Source organism: Heloderma suspectum, chromosome 5 (genome assembly GCF_057233095.1).
Source record: "Heloderma suspectum isolate Gila_16-S chromosome 5, 16-S_ref, whole genome shotgun sequence".
Taxonomy (NCBI): Eukaryota; Metazoa; Chordata; class Lepidosauria; order Squamata; family Helodermatidae; genus Heloderma; species Heloderma suspectum.
In genome coordinates, this window is record NC_139462.1 from 164,672,898 (window position 1) to 164,689,424 (window position 16,527).

The 16,527-nt window shown below is 44.5% G+C and overlaps 1 protein-coding gene across 1 annotated transcript in view; it reads right to left on the minus strand.

Moving 5' to 3' along the window:
• LOC146344776 (collagen alpha-6(VI) chain-like) overlaps positions 1–16,527 on the minus strand; it is a 96,102-nt gene that overhangs the window by 10,136 nt on the left and 69,439 nt on the right. The window contains exons 27-33 of the mRNA XM_084858207.1: positions 16,003–16,038; positions 14,853–14,915; positions 13,929–13,991; positions 11,174–11,209; positions 11,035–11,071; positions 5,113–5,124; positions 2,152–2,645 (exon numbers count right to left, since the gene is read on the minus strand). Of these exons, the coding sequence (XP_084714333.1) occupies positions 2,152–2,645; positions 5,113–5,124; positions 11,035–11,071; positions 11,174–11,209; positions 13,929–13,991; positions 14,853–14,915; positions 16,003–16,038 (741 nt within the window). The remainder of the gene's footprint in view (positions 1–2,151; positions 2,646–5,112; positions 5,125–11,034; positions 11,072–11,173; positions 11,210–13,928; positions 13,992–14,852; positions 14,916–16,002; positions 16,039–16,527) is intronic.

A 16,527-nucleotide genomic window follows, 5' to 3' on the forward strand; every position in this document is an offset into this window, starting at 1 on the left:
GTGGATTTTGTAAAATCATATCCCCTTAGGCTGCTGTATAAAGCATCCTTACTGCCTAAAAAAAGCAAGTCATTATAAACAATAATCCATAGTAATGGCATTGTAACATTTGACCTCAGTGACTAACTTGCAGTCATTTTTAGCTGTGGCAGATTATTTTAGAAGTTTCTAGACAGTCCGTTCCATCATTTGATTTTCATAAAGCAATCCGATCAGTTACCAAGACTTAGAGTCCTGCCTTAATAGTTTAACTGAATTGAATCAGTGGGCATGTTAAAAAAAGATTCATAGTCAGTGGGCTGGGTCCAGGATTTGCCTTCCATTGGTGGAAGGGTTCTACTCATGGAATGTACCCCTGCCTGATTTGGGGGGACAGCCCCTTCCTCCCTGCACCACAGTTCCCCCATTCAGCAGGGGATCCTGACCCTCTGTGTAGCATTTCAGGAGCTGGAGGGGGTGCCGTGAGGAGGAGAGGGTGGGGATGCCCACTCCTGCCAGCCAGTTGCACCTGCCTAACTCTGGATCCAACCCATAGATATAATGAGCACAATCCAGCCACCAGTGTACATGGAGAGCACAATGCTGGGACATACTGGGTGACAAAGCATACCAGGAGCCAGGTGGGAACAGCCTGCATGCTTACCCAGTCCAGCCCTAGGCACAGATTCTGTGCAAGACCCTCTGCCATTGTGACACAATGTCCCAGCAACACAACCACCTTCCCACTTGGGCATCCAGCAGCTTGGCCCCTTGTGCAGAATCTCCTCCTGCCAAGAATATGTGGAGGGGATCTTCGTGGCCACAGTGTGGAAATTCCAACTGTCTATGCTCTGTGTGTGTGTTGGGGGGCAGGGGGCAATTGTCTGTCCATGGGGATGATAGCAATGGGGGAGGGGGTAAAAAAGTCTCGTAGACTTAGCAGCAGCACGCAGGGATGATATAAGAAGGTGGGTGGGTAGGCCAGCCCACTTAGGCCCCATCTACACCGGGCTTTTACTCCAGGGCAGGTGCAAGTTGAGGTCCCTAGTGATAGATGACACACTCGTGACTTCGCAGCTATTTGTGGTTTTCGCCTGGAAAATGTGGTGTTCCAAGGAGTCATTTTACTACAATTTTGGGGGGTTGCTGCGGGTTCCCCTGTGGTTGTGGGCCATCTGTTCCTTCCCCAAACTGACTTTACATCTTACAGCAGGCACGTTGTGGGTGTGCGTTGTGCCTGCGTCACTCTGTGACGCCTCTTTGCTCCCCCACCCCTTTAGAGCTGCGCAGTTACAGAGGCACAAAGGGACGTTATCATTTATTTAATCACACTTTTGCATAGTTTTGCAGCTTCGTACCTTCGCAATGGTTGTGGACTCAGTACGCAAGGGTGGGGGGTGTCTTGGGGGAGGAACAACATTGCTCTGGCCACCATTTCAGAGCGATGACTAGGCACATAGCACTCACGCTTGTGAGTGCGACCCATTGCGAGAGTCTTGGGCTGGGGAGCTGACAAACTGATGCTGTGGAAATGATGGAGCACAAAATACCCAATTTTGTGCTCCATACCTAAAACAGGGTCAGAAACACACAGCAGAGCCCCTCAAATATAAAACAGCCACTGAAATTTTGCACCTCCACACTCATGGGACTGCACAGCTGCGTATTTCAGTATAATGGCAAAAAAAAGGGCACAGTGAATCTCTTAGGGAAGTGCGCAGATCACAGGGCATGGTGATTCAAAGCCGCATTGCTGCACAGTTGCAACGGGGTGGGGGGCCAAAGCAGTGCCATGTAGATGGGGCCATAGTCTCTCCGGCAATGAGTACAGCCACAGTTATGACATAAGTCTACAATATTCATTGGATACTGTGCAGACTGGCCTTCCTGCTCAAGAGTTTCCAGGCCATGCCCATTTTCTCAGTATTGACAAGGGCCTAGCAGCACCCTGTAGTAATACAGCACTAAATATGTGCTCTAAGGGCAGCGTTGCCCCCAGGTTTGGCAGAAACTGGTTTCATGTGCAGCTGAATGAATTACTCAGTTGAATTACCAGTTCGTCTGTGAAGTAACGTCATTGCAATTTGTAAGATTATGACAGGCTCAATGAGCCCTAAATCCTTTCACGCAATTCTCCTGAATACAAAGAAGAAAAAGACAAGAGTTTCTCACCGCAAAAGCACGGTTGACTTTAGGAATGTTTTTAAAAGCAACAACCGCTGGATGGATATCTAAGGCGCTGAACTCCAGGACCGCTGTGTCAATAGAACTTGGATTGTCAGATGGGCCATTGATGAAAAACACAGCCACTTTTCTCACATTAGGACCTTGGGGAATTCGCTTGAAGACATTCCTGGCAACAAACCTCATAGACCCACCAATGTCCCGTCTGCTTGTTGATCTCTGGTAAGAAAGAGCACTGAGCCCCTGGAACAACTGGTTCTTTCTGTGGAAATCTGAGAAGCGGATCAGATAGTGGGTATCGGAGTTGTAGGACACAACAGCCACTCTGGCCCCCACCGGGCAATTGTTCTCTCTGATTTTGGTATTGTTCACAATCGCTATGACAATCTCTCTCATTTGCTCAAATGTCTGGCGTGTGGTATCTTGGGATATATCCAAGGCAAACACTAACTCAGTGGGATATGCTGGGCATTGAGGTGTTCCTAGAAGGTAAAACAAGGTAATTTGTAACGCATTCAAACCATTTTGAAAGAACACAATAACAATAAAGCACTGTCCAGCCAAATATAAGCAAGTGTAAGCACTATTTATTTACATGGGAGAGATTTAAGGATGTGCTTGGCTCTCTCATTAAAAGAAATGGGAGTTTGATAATACCCATAGTTTTAAAATGGTAACTAATTAATATTGATTCTGCAAATATAATATTACCATTCAGAGCAATGCCAAAAATTACTTATGGGGATATGACAATGATGGAATGGATGATTACATTGTTCCTTTCCCAGTCTGCACTGCATGTTAATCAAATATGGTGAAAAGAGACTTCATTAAAAAAAAAAAAAGTTTGGCCATCAGAGGTAATTATTGTGCTAGTAAAAGCCAGAGAGAGAGAGAGAGCGAGAGAGAGATGGGGCCACAAAATGTTCCCCATTTTATCCCCTGGCCCCAGCTTTCTCTTCCCTCTACTACTCTATGGGACATTCACTTCTGACCCTTCCACATCTGCACTTACTTTAGGCTCTGCATTCCTCTTGTTTTCAGTTTGATTCAACTATAACCCATCCCAACGGCCATGTTAGTGAGTTGGCCACGAAAAGATGGGAATGCAACCAAGAACAGGGTGAGCCCCAGGCCCATAATGAGCAGAGCTGTTCTTTGTTTTTCTTTGTACCAAATCTAAGACTTATAGCGTATGTCCCTGCTTCCCCCAAATTCTGCATTGTCACTCAGTTGTATTGCCATTTACACAGTAGCTGTGTCAGTTGTTGCTCACCTCTGCAGACCCACATTCGTTCTTGATTGTGCTGTCTGCAGGCTTGTTGAGCATGCCAGCCTCTGCCTCTTTCTTTGGTGTCAGCTCAGCTGGGTTGTTTGCTAGGCATGCAAATAGGCCTGAGATGAGGGTAGGGAATGCTGTAATGGCCTCTGATGTCACAGTGGCACTGATAGCTCCCTGAATGATCATCCATAAAGCATACCTTGGGGGAAACGGCAAACTTCCATCCAGGCTGAATGAACGAAAGTGGCTCATCCTAACTCCCTGCTCCAGCAGGTGGGGGCTCATGCCTGCACACTGCTCTCTGCTGCAAACATTTTCTGACAGCATGAGAGCAGCATGGATGTGCACCCAGTGGTCCCTGCCAGTTTGGAGTGGGGGTTGGTTGCTGGGGGGCAGGGATTTCCCCCCCAAATATTTACCTGCATACCTTGGGAGCTCCAGCCATCCGTAAGGATCCCCTCCACTAGCACTGCCCCTTCCCCTTCTTGGGTATCCAGTATAGATGATAGATCATAGAATAAATCATAGAATCATAGAATAGTAGGGTTGGAAGGGGCCTACAAGGCCATTGAGTCCAACCCCCTGTTCAAAGCAGGAATCCAAGTCAGAGCATCCCTGACAGATGGCTGTCCAGCCTCGTCTTGAATGCCTCCAGTGTGGGATAGCCCACCACATCCCTACGTAATTGGTTCCATTGTCGTATTGCTCTAACAGTCCGGAAGCTTTTCCTGATGTTCAGCCGGAATCTGGCTTTCTGTAACTTGAGCCCATTATTCCGTGTCCTGGACACGGGGGTGATGGAGAAGAGATCCTGGCCTTCCTCTCTGCACCTCCTCCTCCAAGTCATTAATAAAAATGTTGAAGACCACTGGGCCCAGAACTGAGCCCTGTGGTACCCCAGCTCGTTCCCTCTCCCCAGTTTGAGAAGATCCCATTGATAAGCTCTCTTTGATTCTGATTCTCTAGCCAACTGTGGATCCACGGGATTGTTGTTTCATCTAGCCCACTTTGAGCTAATTTGCTCATCAGGATATCATGGGACACTTTGTCAAAAGCTTTGCTGAAGTCAAGGTATATTATGTCTACAGCATTCCCACCATCCACAAGGGAGGTTACTTGATCAAAAAATGAGATCAGATTAATCTGGCAGGATTTGTTCTTGACAAATCCATGTTGGCTTTGTGTATGTCTGTTTGCAGGAGGACACCCATTTTAGAAATAAGGGGAGTGACATGTTAAGTAAACTCTGGCATGGTTAATGGGATCTTGCCCTGTCCCAGGTTTCATCTGTAGCCATATCACTTCCTTGCAGTGTGATGGCCCTTGTAATAGGCTGTAATCAAACCTATAGGAAATAGGTATCTTTACTGTAACTCTATAGCATATTTTCTCCCTAAGGGCAGACATGGTCTTATTGCACAGTTCTGAGCTTACGTTATGTTGACTGTGTTGTTGGGAGGGGAAGGAAGCAGCCCTATCAGAATAGTGCCTCGCCATTTGCTTGGAGGATTAGCTCTATATTACAACTTACAAAAGAACAGAATTGTATTCATCTATCAGAACCAAGTTGGCACCAGTATAGTATATTGCCTGTGCCCAGCACTTTCACTAAGGTTTAGGGAAGCCTCCAAAATGGGCTGTGAATTAAAAACTGGAACAATACTCACCCATCCAACAAGCTAAACAAAAAGAGGAGGAAAATATATATTATTCAAAACTTTATGATCTTGAAAGTTCTAGGATACAGAAAACACTACTATTAGATGCATTAACAGATATCCTATATTGCCTCCACCAGGAGTGCCATTTATTACTGTGAAGTGTGCATCTGGATAATAAGGTTGACCTCCATTTCCTAATTTCCAATAGTTTGTTAAGATTATAGAACAGAAATGAACAACAGAAATTATCATGCAGCTTTACTGCATTGCAAAGTTTATACATAGGGTTGACTTGGGAAACAATTCGGAAACTACAGTGAGTGAAGAATGCAGCGGTCAGTCTCTCAAGCCTTGAACATCAGATAATATCCCATGCAAACACACCATAATATACACATTTCCAATGGGGTTAGTCTACATGCTTCACTGGAGCAAAAACAAGAGAGTCTTGTGGCACTCAAAAGACTAACAAATCTATTATGGCATAAGCTTTTGTAGGTTTGAGTTCACTTCAACAGATGCATGAAGTATTATCCTGAGCTGCAGACTTCTATACAGATGTGTGTGTGTGTGTGTGTGGGGGGTAAACAGTAAGGTCAAGGGGCCATTTTTGAACAGAGAAACTTCAAGGAGAGGCTGTAACGTGATTGCTGGATGCCAATTAATCAAGATAAATTCTATCTCCTGTGGCTTTAATCGGAAAATGTTTTTTTTTAAATTACAACTAGTTATATTAATTAGATTCCCAATACTGTGATGTTTATGCTATCAAGCCAGTGTAGGGTAGTGCCAGGTCGGCCCAAAATAAGACCTCCCTCATCCATGATTTGATTGTGGATGAGGGGGCTGACCTGGCATGTATTACTGAGACCTGGGTGGGGGAACTGGGAGGGGTCACTCTCTCCCAGCTGTGCCCTCCTGGGTACTCAGTGCAGCACCAACACCGACTTGAGGGTCGGGGAGGGGGGGTTGCCGTGGTCTATAGGAATTCAATCTCCCTCTCCAGGCTTCCTGCTCATTCGAGTGCAGATCTTGAGTGTCTGTACCTTGTGTTGGGTACCCGGGACAGATTAGGGATTCTGTTGGTGTACCGCCCACCCCGCTGCCCATCGGACTCCCTGCCTGAGCTGACGGAGGTGGTCTCGGACTTGGTGTTGAGGACCCCCAGGATGATGGTCCTGGGGGATCTCAACTTCCATGCCGAGGCCGCTGTATCCGGGGCGGCTCAGGACTTCATGGCCGCCATGACAACCATGGGGCTGTCCCAACATGTCATCGGCCCAACGCATATAAAAGAACACATGCTTGATCTGGTTTTCTCGACTGGGCAGGAGGATGGTGATCTGAAAGTAGAGGAATTAACATCTGTCCCTTTGTCATGGTCAGATCACTTCCTGCTGAGGTTTAGACTTCTGGCGGCCTTTCCCCTCTGCAAGGGTGGGGGACCTATTAAAATGGTCCGCCCCCGGAGATTAATGGATTCCGATGGATTCCAGAGGGCTCTGGGGGATTTTCCTGCTGGTATGGCTGGTGCTCCTGTCGAAGCCCAGGTCGCTCTGTGGAATGCAGAGATGACTCGGGCGGTTGACACGATCGTGCCCAAGCGCCCTCTCCCTCTGAGAAGTGCCCGGCCAGCTCCTTGGTATACACCTGAGCTGAGGGCAATAAAGCAAGAGGGGAGACGGCTAGAACGCAGGTGGAGGAAAACTTGTGCTGAGTCTGACCAAACACTGGTAAGAGCCCACTATCGAGCCTACTCTGTGGCAGTGAGGGTGGCAAAGAGGCAGTTCTTTTCCACCAGCATTGCATCTTCTCAGTGTCGTCTGGCGGAGCTTTTCCGAGTGGTTCGCGGCCTGTTACATTCTGGGCCAGGGAGAGAGATGGTGGAACCCTCGGTAGCACGCTGTGACGAGTTTGCGCGGCACTTTGAGGATAAAGTCGCTCAGATTCGTCATGAATTGGACACCACCATTAATGCAGTTCCATTGGTAGAGGCGTTCAGAGCACCGTCTGGTCCAGTTTTATTGGATGAGTTTCAGTTACTGAGGCCTGAGGATGTGGACAAGGTGCTTGGCCAAGTCCGATCGACCACTTGTGTGCTTGACCCTTGCCCTTCATGGCTTATTAAATCAAACAAGGAGGGGTTGTCCGGCTGGGTCCAGGAGGTTGTAAATTCCTCCTTGAGAGAGGGAGTGGTGCCTGCTGCTTTAAAAGAGGCAGTAATTAGACCACTCCTGAAAAAGCCTAACCTGGACCCAGAGGATGTTAACAATTATAGGCCAGTGGCCAACATCCCCTTCCTGGGCAAGGTGCTTGAGCGGGTGGTTGTAGGACAGCTCCAGGCACTCTTGAATGAAACGGATTATCTAGATCCATTTCAATCGGGCTTCAGGCCTGGTTTTGGAACGGAAACTGCCTTGGTCGCCCTGTGGGATGACCTCTGCTGGGAGAGGGACAGGGGGAGTGCGACCCTGTTGATTCTCCTGGACCTCTCAGCGGCTTTCGATACCATCAACCATGGTATCCTTCTGGATAGGTTGTCTGGGTTGGGAGTTGGAGGCACTGCACTACAGTGGTTCCGCTCCTACTTGGATGGCCGATTCCAGAAGGTGGTGCTGGGGGATTATTGCTCTGTGCCATGGCAATTGTGCCATGGGGTTCCACAGGGCTCTATTTTATCCCCCATGCTGTTTAACATCTACATGAAACCGCTGGGGGAGGTTATCCGGAGGTGTGGGCTGAGGTGCCATCAATATGCGGATGACACCCAGCTCTACCTCTCTTTCTCATCAAAACCAGGTGAGGCAGTGGCTGTTCTAAACCAGTGCCTGGGCACGGTAATGGACTGGATGAGGGCTAATAAACTGAAACTCAATCCAGACAAGACGGAGGTACTGTTAGTGGGTGGTTCGTCTGCCCGGCTAGGTGATATTCAACCTGTTCTGGAGGGGGTTGCACTCCCCCTAAAGGATCAGGTTCGTAGTTTGGGGGTGCTCTTGGATCCAGAACTGTCACTTGAGGCACAGGTGAACTCAGTGGCACGGAGCACTTTTTATCAGCTTAGGCTGGTATACCAACTACGCCCTTATCTGGACAGAGATAGCCTAGCTACAGTTATCCATGCTCTGATAACTTCTCGTCTGGATTACTGCAATGCGTTATACGTGGGGCTGCCTTTGAAAACGGTCCGGAAACTTCAGCTGGTCCAAAATAGGGCAGCAAGATTGTTAACAGGGACTGGCCTGCGAGCTCATATTATGCCAGTACTTTTCCAGCTGCACTGGCTGCCAGTCCATTTCCGGGCCCGATTTAAAGTGCTGGTGTTAACATTCAAAGCCCTTAACGGCTTGGGGCCAGGTTACCTGAAGGATTGCCTCCTCCCATATGTGCCTGCCTGGACCTTAAGATCATCATCAGCGGCCCTTCTCCGTGAGCCCCTGCCAAAGGAAGTGAGGCGGGTGGCTACTAGGAGGAGGGCTTTTTCTGTTGTGGCACCCCGGCTCTGGAATGAGCTCCCTAGTGAGGTTCGCCTGGCGCCTACATTGTACTCCTTTCGGCGCCAGGTGAAGACCTTTTTATTTTCCCAGGCATTTTAGCTTTCTAAATTTTTAGCTTTGCTGTTTTAAATCTGTATTTTAAGCTCCTGTACTGCTGCTAGGTTTTATTGTGGTTGTATTGTTATATTGTGGTTTTAATGTTCTATATATTTTAAATTGTTTTATTGTGTGTTGTTTGGTTTTAGTTTTTGTGAACCGCCCAGAGAGCTTTGGCTATTGGGCGGTATAGAAATGAAATAAATAAATAAATAAATAAAAATAGTGGTGAGAGTGACGGACTGGGAGCCGGGAGATCCGGGTTCTAGTCCCCACTTGACCATGGAAGCTCACTGCTTTGGGCCAGTCACAGACTCTCAGCCCAACCTACCTCACAGGGTTGTTGTTGTGAGGATACAACGGAGAGGAGGAGGATAATGTAAGCCGCCTTGGGTTCCTTGCAAGAGGAAAAAAGGTGGGATATAAATGCAATAATAAATAAATAAATAAAATAAAAATCAACAGCAACTGTTTTGTAAATGGGTACTGCTAATAATGAAATTATCACTGTCTGTACTTCCTGCATTTCTTTTCCCTCTGACCTCACTGTTTACTCTCCCCACTCATCTATATATACATATGCGGCTCAGGATAACACTTCATGCATGTGATGAAGTGGACTCTAGTCCATGAAACCTTATGCCATAATAAATGTGTTAGTATTTCAGGTATCACAAGAATCTTTCATTTTATATAATATAGAAGGATCTTCTATGAAAAAAATGTTAGCTACAAAGGATACTCCATTAAAGAATTCTAATTGGTTAATCATCTCCAACAATTAAATAATTAATGTAAATAACTGGCATAACACCAAGACCTCAATTCAGGTGCCTTTCTGAGATATTTAAATGCAATATAACGTATAGTTCAATAAACAAAAGCTACCACTCACTTCACCTACTTGGTAGAACAAAAGGCCATTTTAATATTTTCGGTTTTATATCCCATTAGAGTACTACATCAGAAGCAGAAGAGCCTTAGAAAGAGAGAAATGTGTCCATAATTTGCAGCCCCACCAATTAAAATGTGCTGTCATTGATTCACATTAGCCTGACTTACATCACCTAAAGTTTTAATTGAGGAGCCCCCATTAGGCTACAGAGGTGGCTGGTTGTTGAGACTGGATGGCAGTTCATCTTTTCCTTTGTGGCCTTAACTCAGAAGCATTGTTTGCAGGCTACATTTGTACTGTCAGGGAATTTACATCCTACCTAAGGTGAGCTCTGGAACTTGTGGCTTGATGCTACCCTCCAGTCTATTGTGCTACTGGTGTCCTCAGACATGGGACGAGGGCCTGTGGATTCTCCCTGGCAACCTGCTTAATCACCATCTCTGAGAAGGGGTGTGCACCAGGTTGCATGGCATCATCCCCGTTTTCTGGTTACCACCATGTATTTATTGGTGACTTCTCTGAATGGCCAAGATGGGAGGTGTTGTGATTGGTGGGGAATTTCTAGGGATGCTGTTGCTACATTACTCCCACTAATGGTAAACTCAAGCAATGAGCGCCAACAGACATGGAGCCAAAACGGAGCAGTGATGAACAAGAGAACTTCCCCCCCTCTGCTACTCTGTTTTTAATCTGTCTCTGTCTCCATCTCTCTCTCTGTATACACGCACGCACGCACGCGCACACACACACACACACACACACACTTTAGTTATGTTTTTAACTGGCTGCATTTTTAAATTTTTGCTCTAATCTGATTTTTATACAGTTTTATTGTGATATTTATTGTGATATTGCTCATTATGTATTGGATGTTACTGTTAGCCACCTTGATCATTTTTATGAAAAGGAGGACTATAATATAATTGTAATCAATCATTCATTAAGGGGAACTCTGGAGTCTGCAGAAGGAGAAACCATCTTCTAAGAAACCTAAGTGGGCGAAACCTCTGAAAAACCATCCAATGATAACTGAGCCACAAAACGCTGCATGTCAGTTGAAAAAGAAAAATGGAAAATTGTGGAACGGAATGGAACCTGCTGGAGGATGGTATGGCTGGCTAGCTGAAATCTTGAACAGTATAATATTTTGTTTCAGTTCCCCCTTTTTTAAAGCTGTAGTTTGTCCAGCAATATTTGTGATGTTGGCTATGCTGCTGTGAGTTCAAAAGATTATGACTGCATTTTTCCAGCAACAGCCAAAGTAGCAATCGTTGTAAACTGCCAGTTAAACTGATTAAAGCTTGCAGCCCCACTAATTTTTCTTATTGGAGGCTAAGATTAATCTGTCCATGTACAACACATTTTTCCTCCTTTGCTAATCCCATTCGCTGTTGACACTTCTGGTCTTTCAGTATAAAATAATCAAAAACAGGTACTTACGGCTCACTTCACGAACATACTCAATGACTTCGCAGGGCTTTTTGAAGGACGGGGGATGAAAAGAGAGACATTATCTGTTAATGGTTGAAATTGTCTGTTTCTCAGTGTACAGTATGTACTGCATTCCAGAAATACATACCGAAAACACAGGCAGGCCCTTTGCTCCTTTTAGACCCTAGAAGAACAAGATTGAATCAGAGGTGTATATGTGGGGAAGCCAAATTGAAGGTCATCTCATCCAGCTGCCTGCACTGGTCTGATAATGAAGAGACTGGGATATAATGCCATCTTCATCTATGGTTCCATAATAGATTAGGCGATTTTACCCGTGTTACAGGCCTAATACAGATACAACATATCCTGCTCTCTTAACAGAGGTAAGCTCTTAAAGATAACCACAGGCTCACATACCTCGAATTTCCTTCTTCTGTCTCCTTCTCTTGCCAATGCAAATTCCTCTTCCTCCTTATTTAGCATTCACCTAGTGATACGTTTGTACTGAGGCTCATGCTAACCATGGTTAGAGTTGTCTTTAATGATCCCTGGCTTCAAATTCCAGCTTAAGTAGTGGTGCAACATTTAGTTGATTAGTCAATAAGATTAATTGTAAAAGGTATCCCAAATTAATTCCTCTACCATTCCGTTCCCTCTTCCTTTCCCCTCCTTTCTCTTTCCAAGATTAACTATGGTACAGTCTGTACTGAGGTTAATACTAACCATTGTTAACTTATAATGATGGTTAGTATTAATCTCAGTACTGACTGTACCATGGTTAATCTTGGAAAGAGAAAGGAGGGGGAAGGAAGAGGGAACGGAATGGTAGAGGAAGGAGCACATGGGCCATGAGGGTGCTCACGATCTAACAGTGTTAGGAAACTTTACTTCTATATGGCGGCACACTATACTGCCAATTGCTTTCTGCAAGCAAGATGGTCCAAATGTTTACTACCCAAATTTATCTTGAGGAACATCACCTTGATCCATAGACATAACCAGGTTTTATTATCATTCAGATCACCATGCTGAATGCAATCTGCACATGTGAAACAATGTTATGCTGTGTTAAAAACAACAACACCTGTCTACATGATCATCCTTACCGAAGGAGATCTGTATGCACATATCCTGACAGATGGCCAGCGTGGCCATAAAATAAATTTTATTTATTACATTTATATCCCACCTTTCCTCCAAGGAGATCAAGGTGGCATACTTGATTCTCCCCCTTTATCATCACAACAAACCTGTGAGGTAGCTTATTTATTTATTTATTGCATTTATACCCCGCCTTTTTTCCTCTTGCAAGGAACCCAAGGCGGCTTACATTATCCTCCTCCTCTCCATTTTATCCTCACAACAACAACCCTGTGAGGTGGGTTGGGCTGAGAGTCTGTGACTGGCCCAAAGTCACCCAGTGAGCTTCCATGGCTGAGTGGGGACTAGAACGCTGAGACATAACCAAGGTCACCCAGGGAGCTTCATAGTCAGGTGGGATTTAAACCTGAATCTCCAGGTCTTAGTCTGACATTCTAATCTTTACTTCATTGCACCAGTACCTGTGGACTGAGGCTCATAAGAATCCAGCATGCTTCAGAAACCAGAGAACATGGATGGATACTAATTTAACCCAATGGACGGAAATGGAACAAAGACGCTTCACTGCAAACTCAGGACACAATTCATGAGGAAGCTCTTCTACACGGTTCCCATTCATTTCTGCAGGGCAGGGATGGAGAACCTTGTCTGGGGGCTTTCAGTCAGGCCCTCTAGAGTTCCCTAGAAAGCCACACCTCGTTCCCCAGGCCCCACCCCTTTTCCCCCTACCACCAATGTTTTGGTGGTTTCCCAGCTTTTTCTGGTTTCCCAGCTTTTGTGCAGTTCCCCCACCCCCATTCAAAAAGGCTGAAACGTCCCCCCTAAAGCTTTGTTACTGGCAATAAAAGCTGTAAGCTACAACATGGTGGTATTTTTTGCATTTTGACCTCACCCTTTTGCCTTTGGCCCTGCCCACCCCTGGAATGTGGTCTCTGGGGTTAATTATCAGAATTAAGAGCTTAATAATATACGTGCTCTTAAATTCTAAAGTTCGACATAACACCAACACAGGCCTCGGTGTTCCTCCAACTTGCAGAGGCTGAAAGACCAAGGGAAAATGTGGGTGTGTGGAGGCTAAGTTCTAAGTGAGCACAAAACACAAAAGTTCAGGATGTGTTTACTGCTTGCATAGTGTGGCAGTTAAGGCTGGGTACCTTAATTTGCCATTTCCATGCTTTTTGGTGTGTGAGTAAATTTGTAAGTGCTTTAACTCTTCTCTTAAACTGAAGGGGTTCTGTTCCTAGAATATTGCTACATACTGCTCCTTTGGTTATCTGTCTATTATCCACTGTGTGTGGAAGGAGGGAGTATGGAGTTGAGGAAGGAAGCATGGACCAGCTTGCAGGCAACCATTTCTCGCCCTCCCCTAAACCCAGCGAAATGACTGGCTGAAGTCCTTTGTGCAAAGTAGTACCACTAGAATAATTGGATACAAAGGAGTACAGGATACCTGTACCTTTAATTGTTGTATAGAATTTCAAGAGGTGCAGCCTTTTCTCACCTCTGCTTGTCAAAATGTCCTCTTCTACACAACTGGTGAAACTGCAGGAGCCCTGTTCTCCTTTGCATTTGATCACCTTAAGCACCACTGATTCCCTAGTGGGAAGGGAGCCAGTGGCATGAAGGATCTCCATGGTGGTCACAGATGGGCACTAGTTTGACTAACAACTCAGACTAGTTCATATGCTCTTGACTGGGACAGAAAGTCAACCACATCAGAAATTTAACCACTGCGCAATGAAAGAGAGTTGCTTCTGGTTCAGATAAAACAGCACACATTAGGTCAGATCAAGACATACCGGACGTCCTGGATTACCCTGTGCTCCTGGACCACCTTTTCCACCTTTTTGTCCCGGAGAACCCTGAAGACATTACATAGTTAATTTGTTTCAATTGCAACATAACATCATCTATAAACCTATGTATATTGAGTATTGACAGCTAGTCAGTACAGTGTGATACAAAATATTAAGCAGCAGGGCAGACTATTAAAAAAGTACAAGTCATTCTTTCCCTTACACATGCACACACACACACACACACAGAATTTTCTATGGCAACAGCCTCAACAAGGACCATTCTGAATGAAAAGCTATGATCCAGTTGGACATCTGGGTGATTAGAAGCATCCCTAAGAAATTGGGGTAATGAACGCCCTATGGATTACTACACTGTTGCTGTTTTTTAACCATACTGGCTTGATGCCTGCGTATGAGCTTCATCTGAAGAGAGACCCTGCTTAAAGATCTCAGATCTGCGGTGAGACAAAGCATGGTCTTTACAGATGTGGCCTCATGGTTATGGAACATGTTTTTGTTTTGTTAAAAAAACACACCAGTCTCTACTCAACCTTCAGGTTTTGGGGGGAGCAGTACAAGACTTTTTTTCTTCTTGGGTGTTTTCATGGAATGTTTATAACACACAGTTTGACCAATGTGTTTATTTTCCTAGTTCTATTATTCTATCTTCTGAAAGCTTTACTATGTATTATGTTGCAGTTTTTATTTTTCTAAGCTGTTTTGAGCCATCAAATAAATACTCATAAATACATTATTGACACTAGAAACCTAAGGGTCAAAGGATCGTGTTTCCCCAACCTTGAGAACCCCACATGGAGGGAGTAAGTAACTTAAGAATAAAGTCTTTGGAAAAGTACAAAATAAAGAATACACTAAACTATAGGGATAGTGGGTAATAACTAAACAAATTGCTGTTCACAATACCCTTCTTCCTTTATGGCCCTTTTGTCCAGGATCTCCAGGATTTCCCATGTCTCCATAATCACCCTGTCGAATTGAATATAAAGCAAAGAATATAAAATGGCTGCGGCAAATAAGTAACATTGTAAAGAATTAAAAAAGTAAATATTCCTGCTTATTCACTCTTCAATGGTAGGTGCCCCTTCAGGCTGATGCACAAAAGAACTATTCAGAGGTAGTACAGAAAATGTGCAATCATAGATTCATAAAGATGGCCGCTGACTGGTGCAGGGCATGTCTTTTGCTACCCAATGTCCTATGGAATTCTGCTACCCTCCAAATAAATACCCAACATCTTTGTTTGTAATCTTATAAGTGGTAGACCTACATCTTTTCCTTCTAAACTTGATACTCATGTAAATTTCCCCCCTGTCTCTTATCTATACATATATAACACATGCATGCACCAAACAGAAAAATAAACCAGTATAAATTATCCCTTAACTCACAGCCCCATTGATTTAAGTTTGTCCTCACTGATTCAAATTAGCCTCTAGCCACTGATTAATTGAAATGTAAATGATGAAACCTTGTAGCCCTGACAAAATAAATAAATAAATAAATAAATAGATTCACTTCCTTAAGTGGTGTTATTTAGAGTGCAACCCTGTGCATGTTTCGACAGAAAAAAGTCCTACAATTCCCAGCATTCCCCAGCAAGCCATGCTGGCTATGCAATGCTGGAGTTGTAGGAGTTTTTTTTCATTTTAAACATGCACAGGGTTGTGTCCTTATACTGTTTGTGCAGGGTGATGATTTGCAGAACCTAAACCTGGCTTCCTCAACTGGCTGCCCTCCAGAAGTGTTGGACTACAATTCTCATAATCCCCCAGCCAGCTTCTCATGAGTGCAAGTTATTACAGAAACTACACATCCTGGCACAGTCCAGAGAGTTCAGCAAATGTAGGCTTGAACTTTGGTTTAAACGAGTGTAGTGAGACAAGCCAATGGGACTGCTTCAGAATCTCAGCAACAGACAATACTAACTTTCCACGATTATTTTTTCCTCCACTTTGTAAGGCACAAATTTATTACCAGAAATGACCAGAAAGACTGCAGTGGAATTGTACCCACTGAGTGGGATCTTGCCCTCAGAATATATGCACATGGATACCTCCATTCCAAAGTCTCCTGGGCAACCGTCTTGTCCCTATAATTTAAATAACATACGTTATAATTACCATCAGATAGATATACTTTAGTTGGTGTTTGATTTCTGTTGCTGTTTTTTTAAACAAGGAACAATGTACTTTTGGAAAACAGAAGACACACATAACGTAGGGCATATAGGAAAATAATAACTACAGACTTGTTCATCACCCCACCCTAGCAAAAATGTTACAAGACTACAGAAAGCGTGCTACAATTGTTATAATAACCAGGTGCTGTTAATCAATTCTAAGCAAGCATAGTTTATTTGGCTGCAATCCTAAAGACACTTTATTTATTTACGATATTTCTAGATCATCTTTCAGTAGGATGTTCACAAAGTGGTTTACACAAAATAAAAATTGTGCGCGTGTGTGTTTACTTTAATTACAAACACAACAGTAAAACCCTGTTCCACCTAATCCCCAAATGCCTGGCATAATGATATAGGGTTGAATACAGATGGGTAGAGCAACCTTGTGGCCTCTAT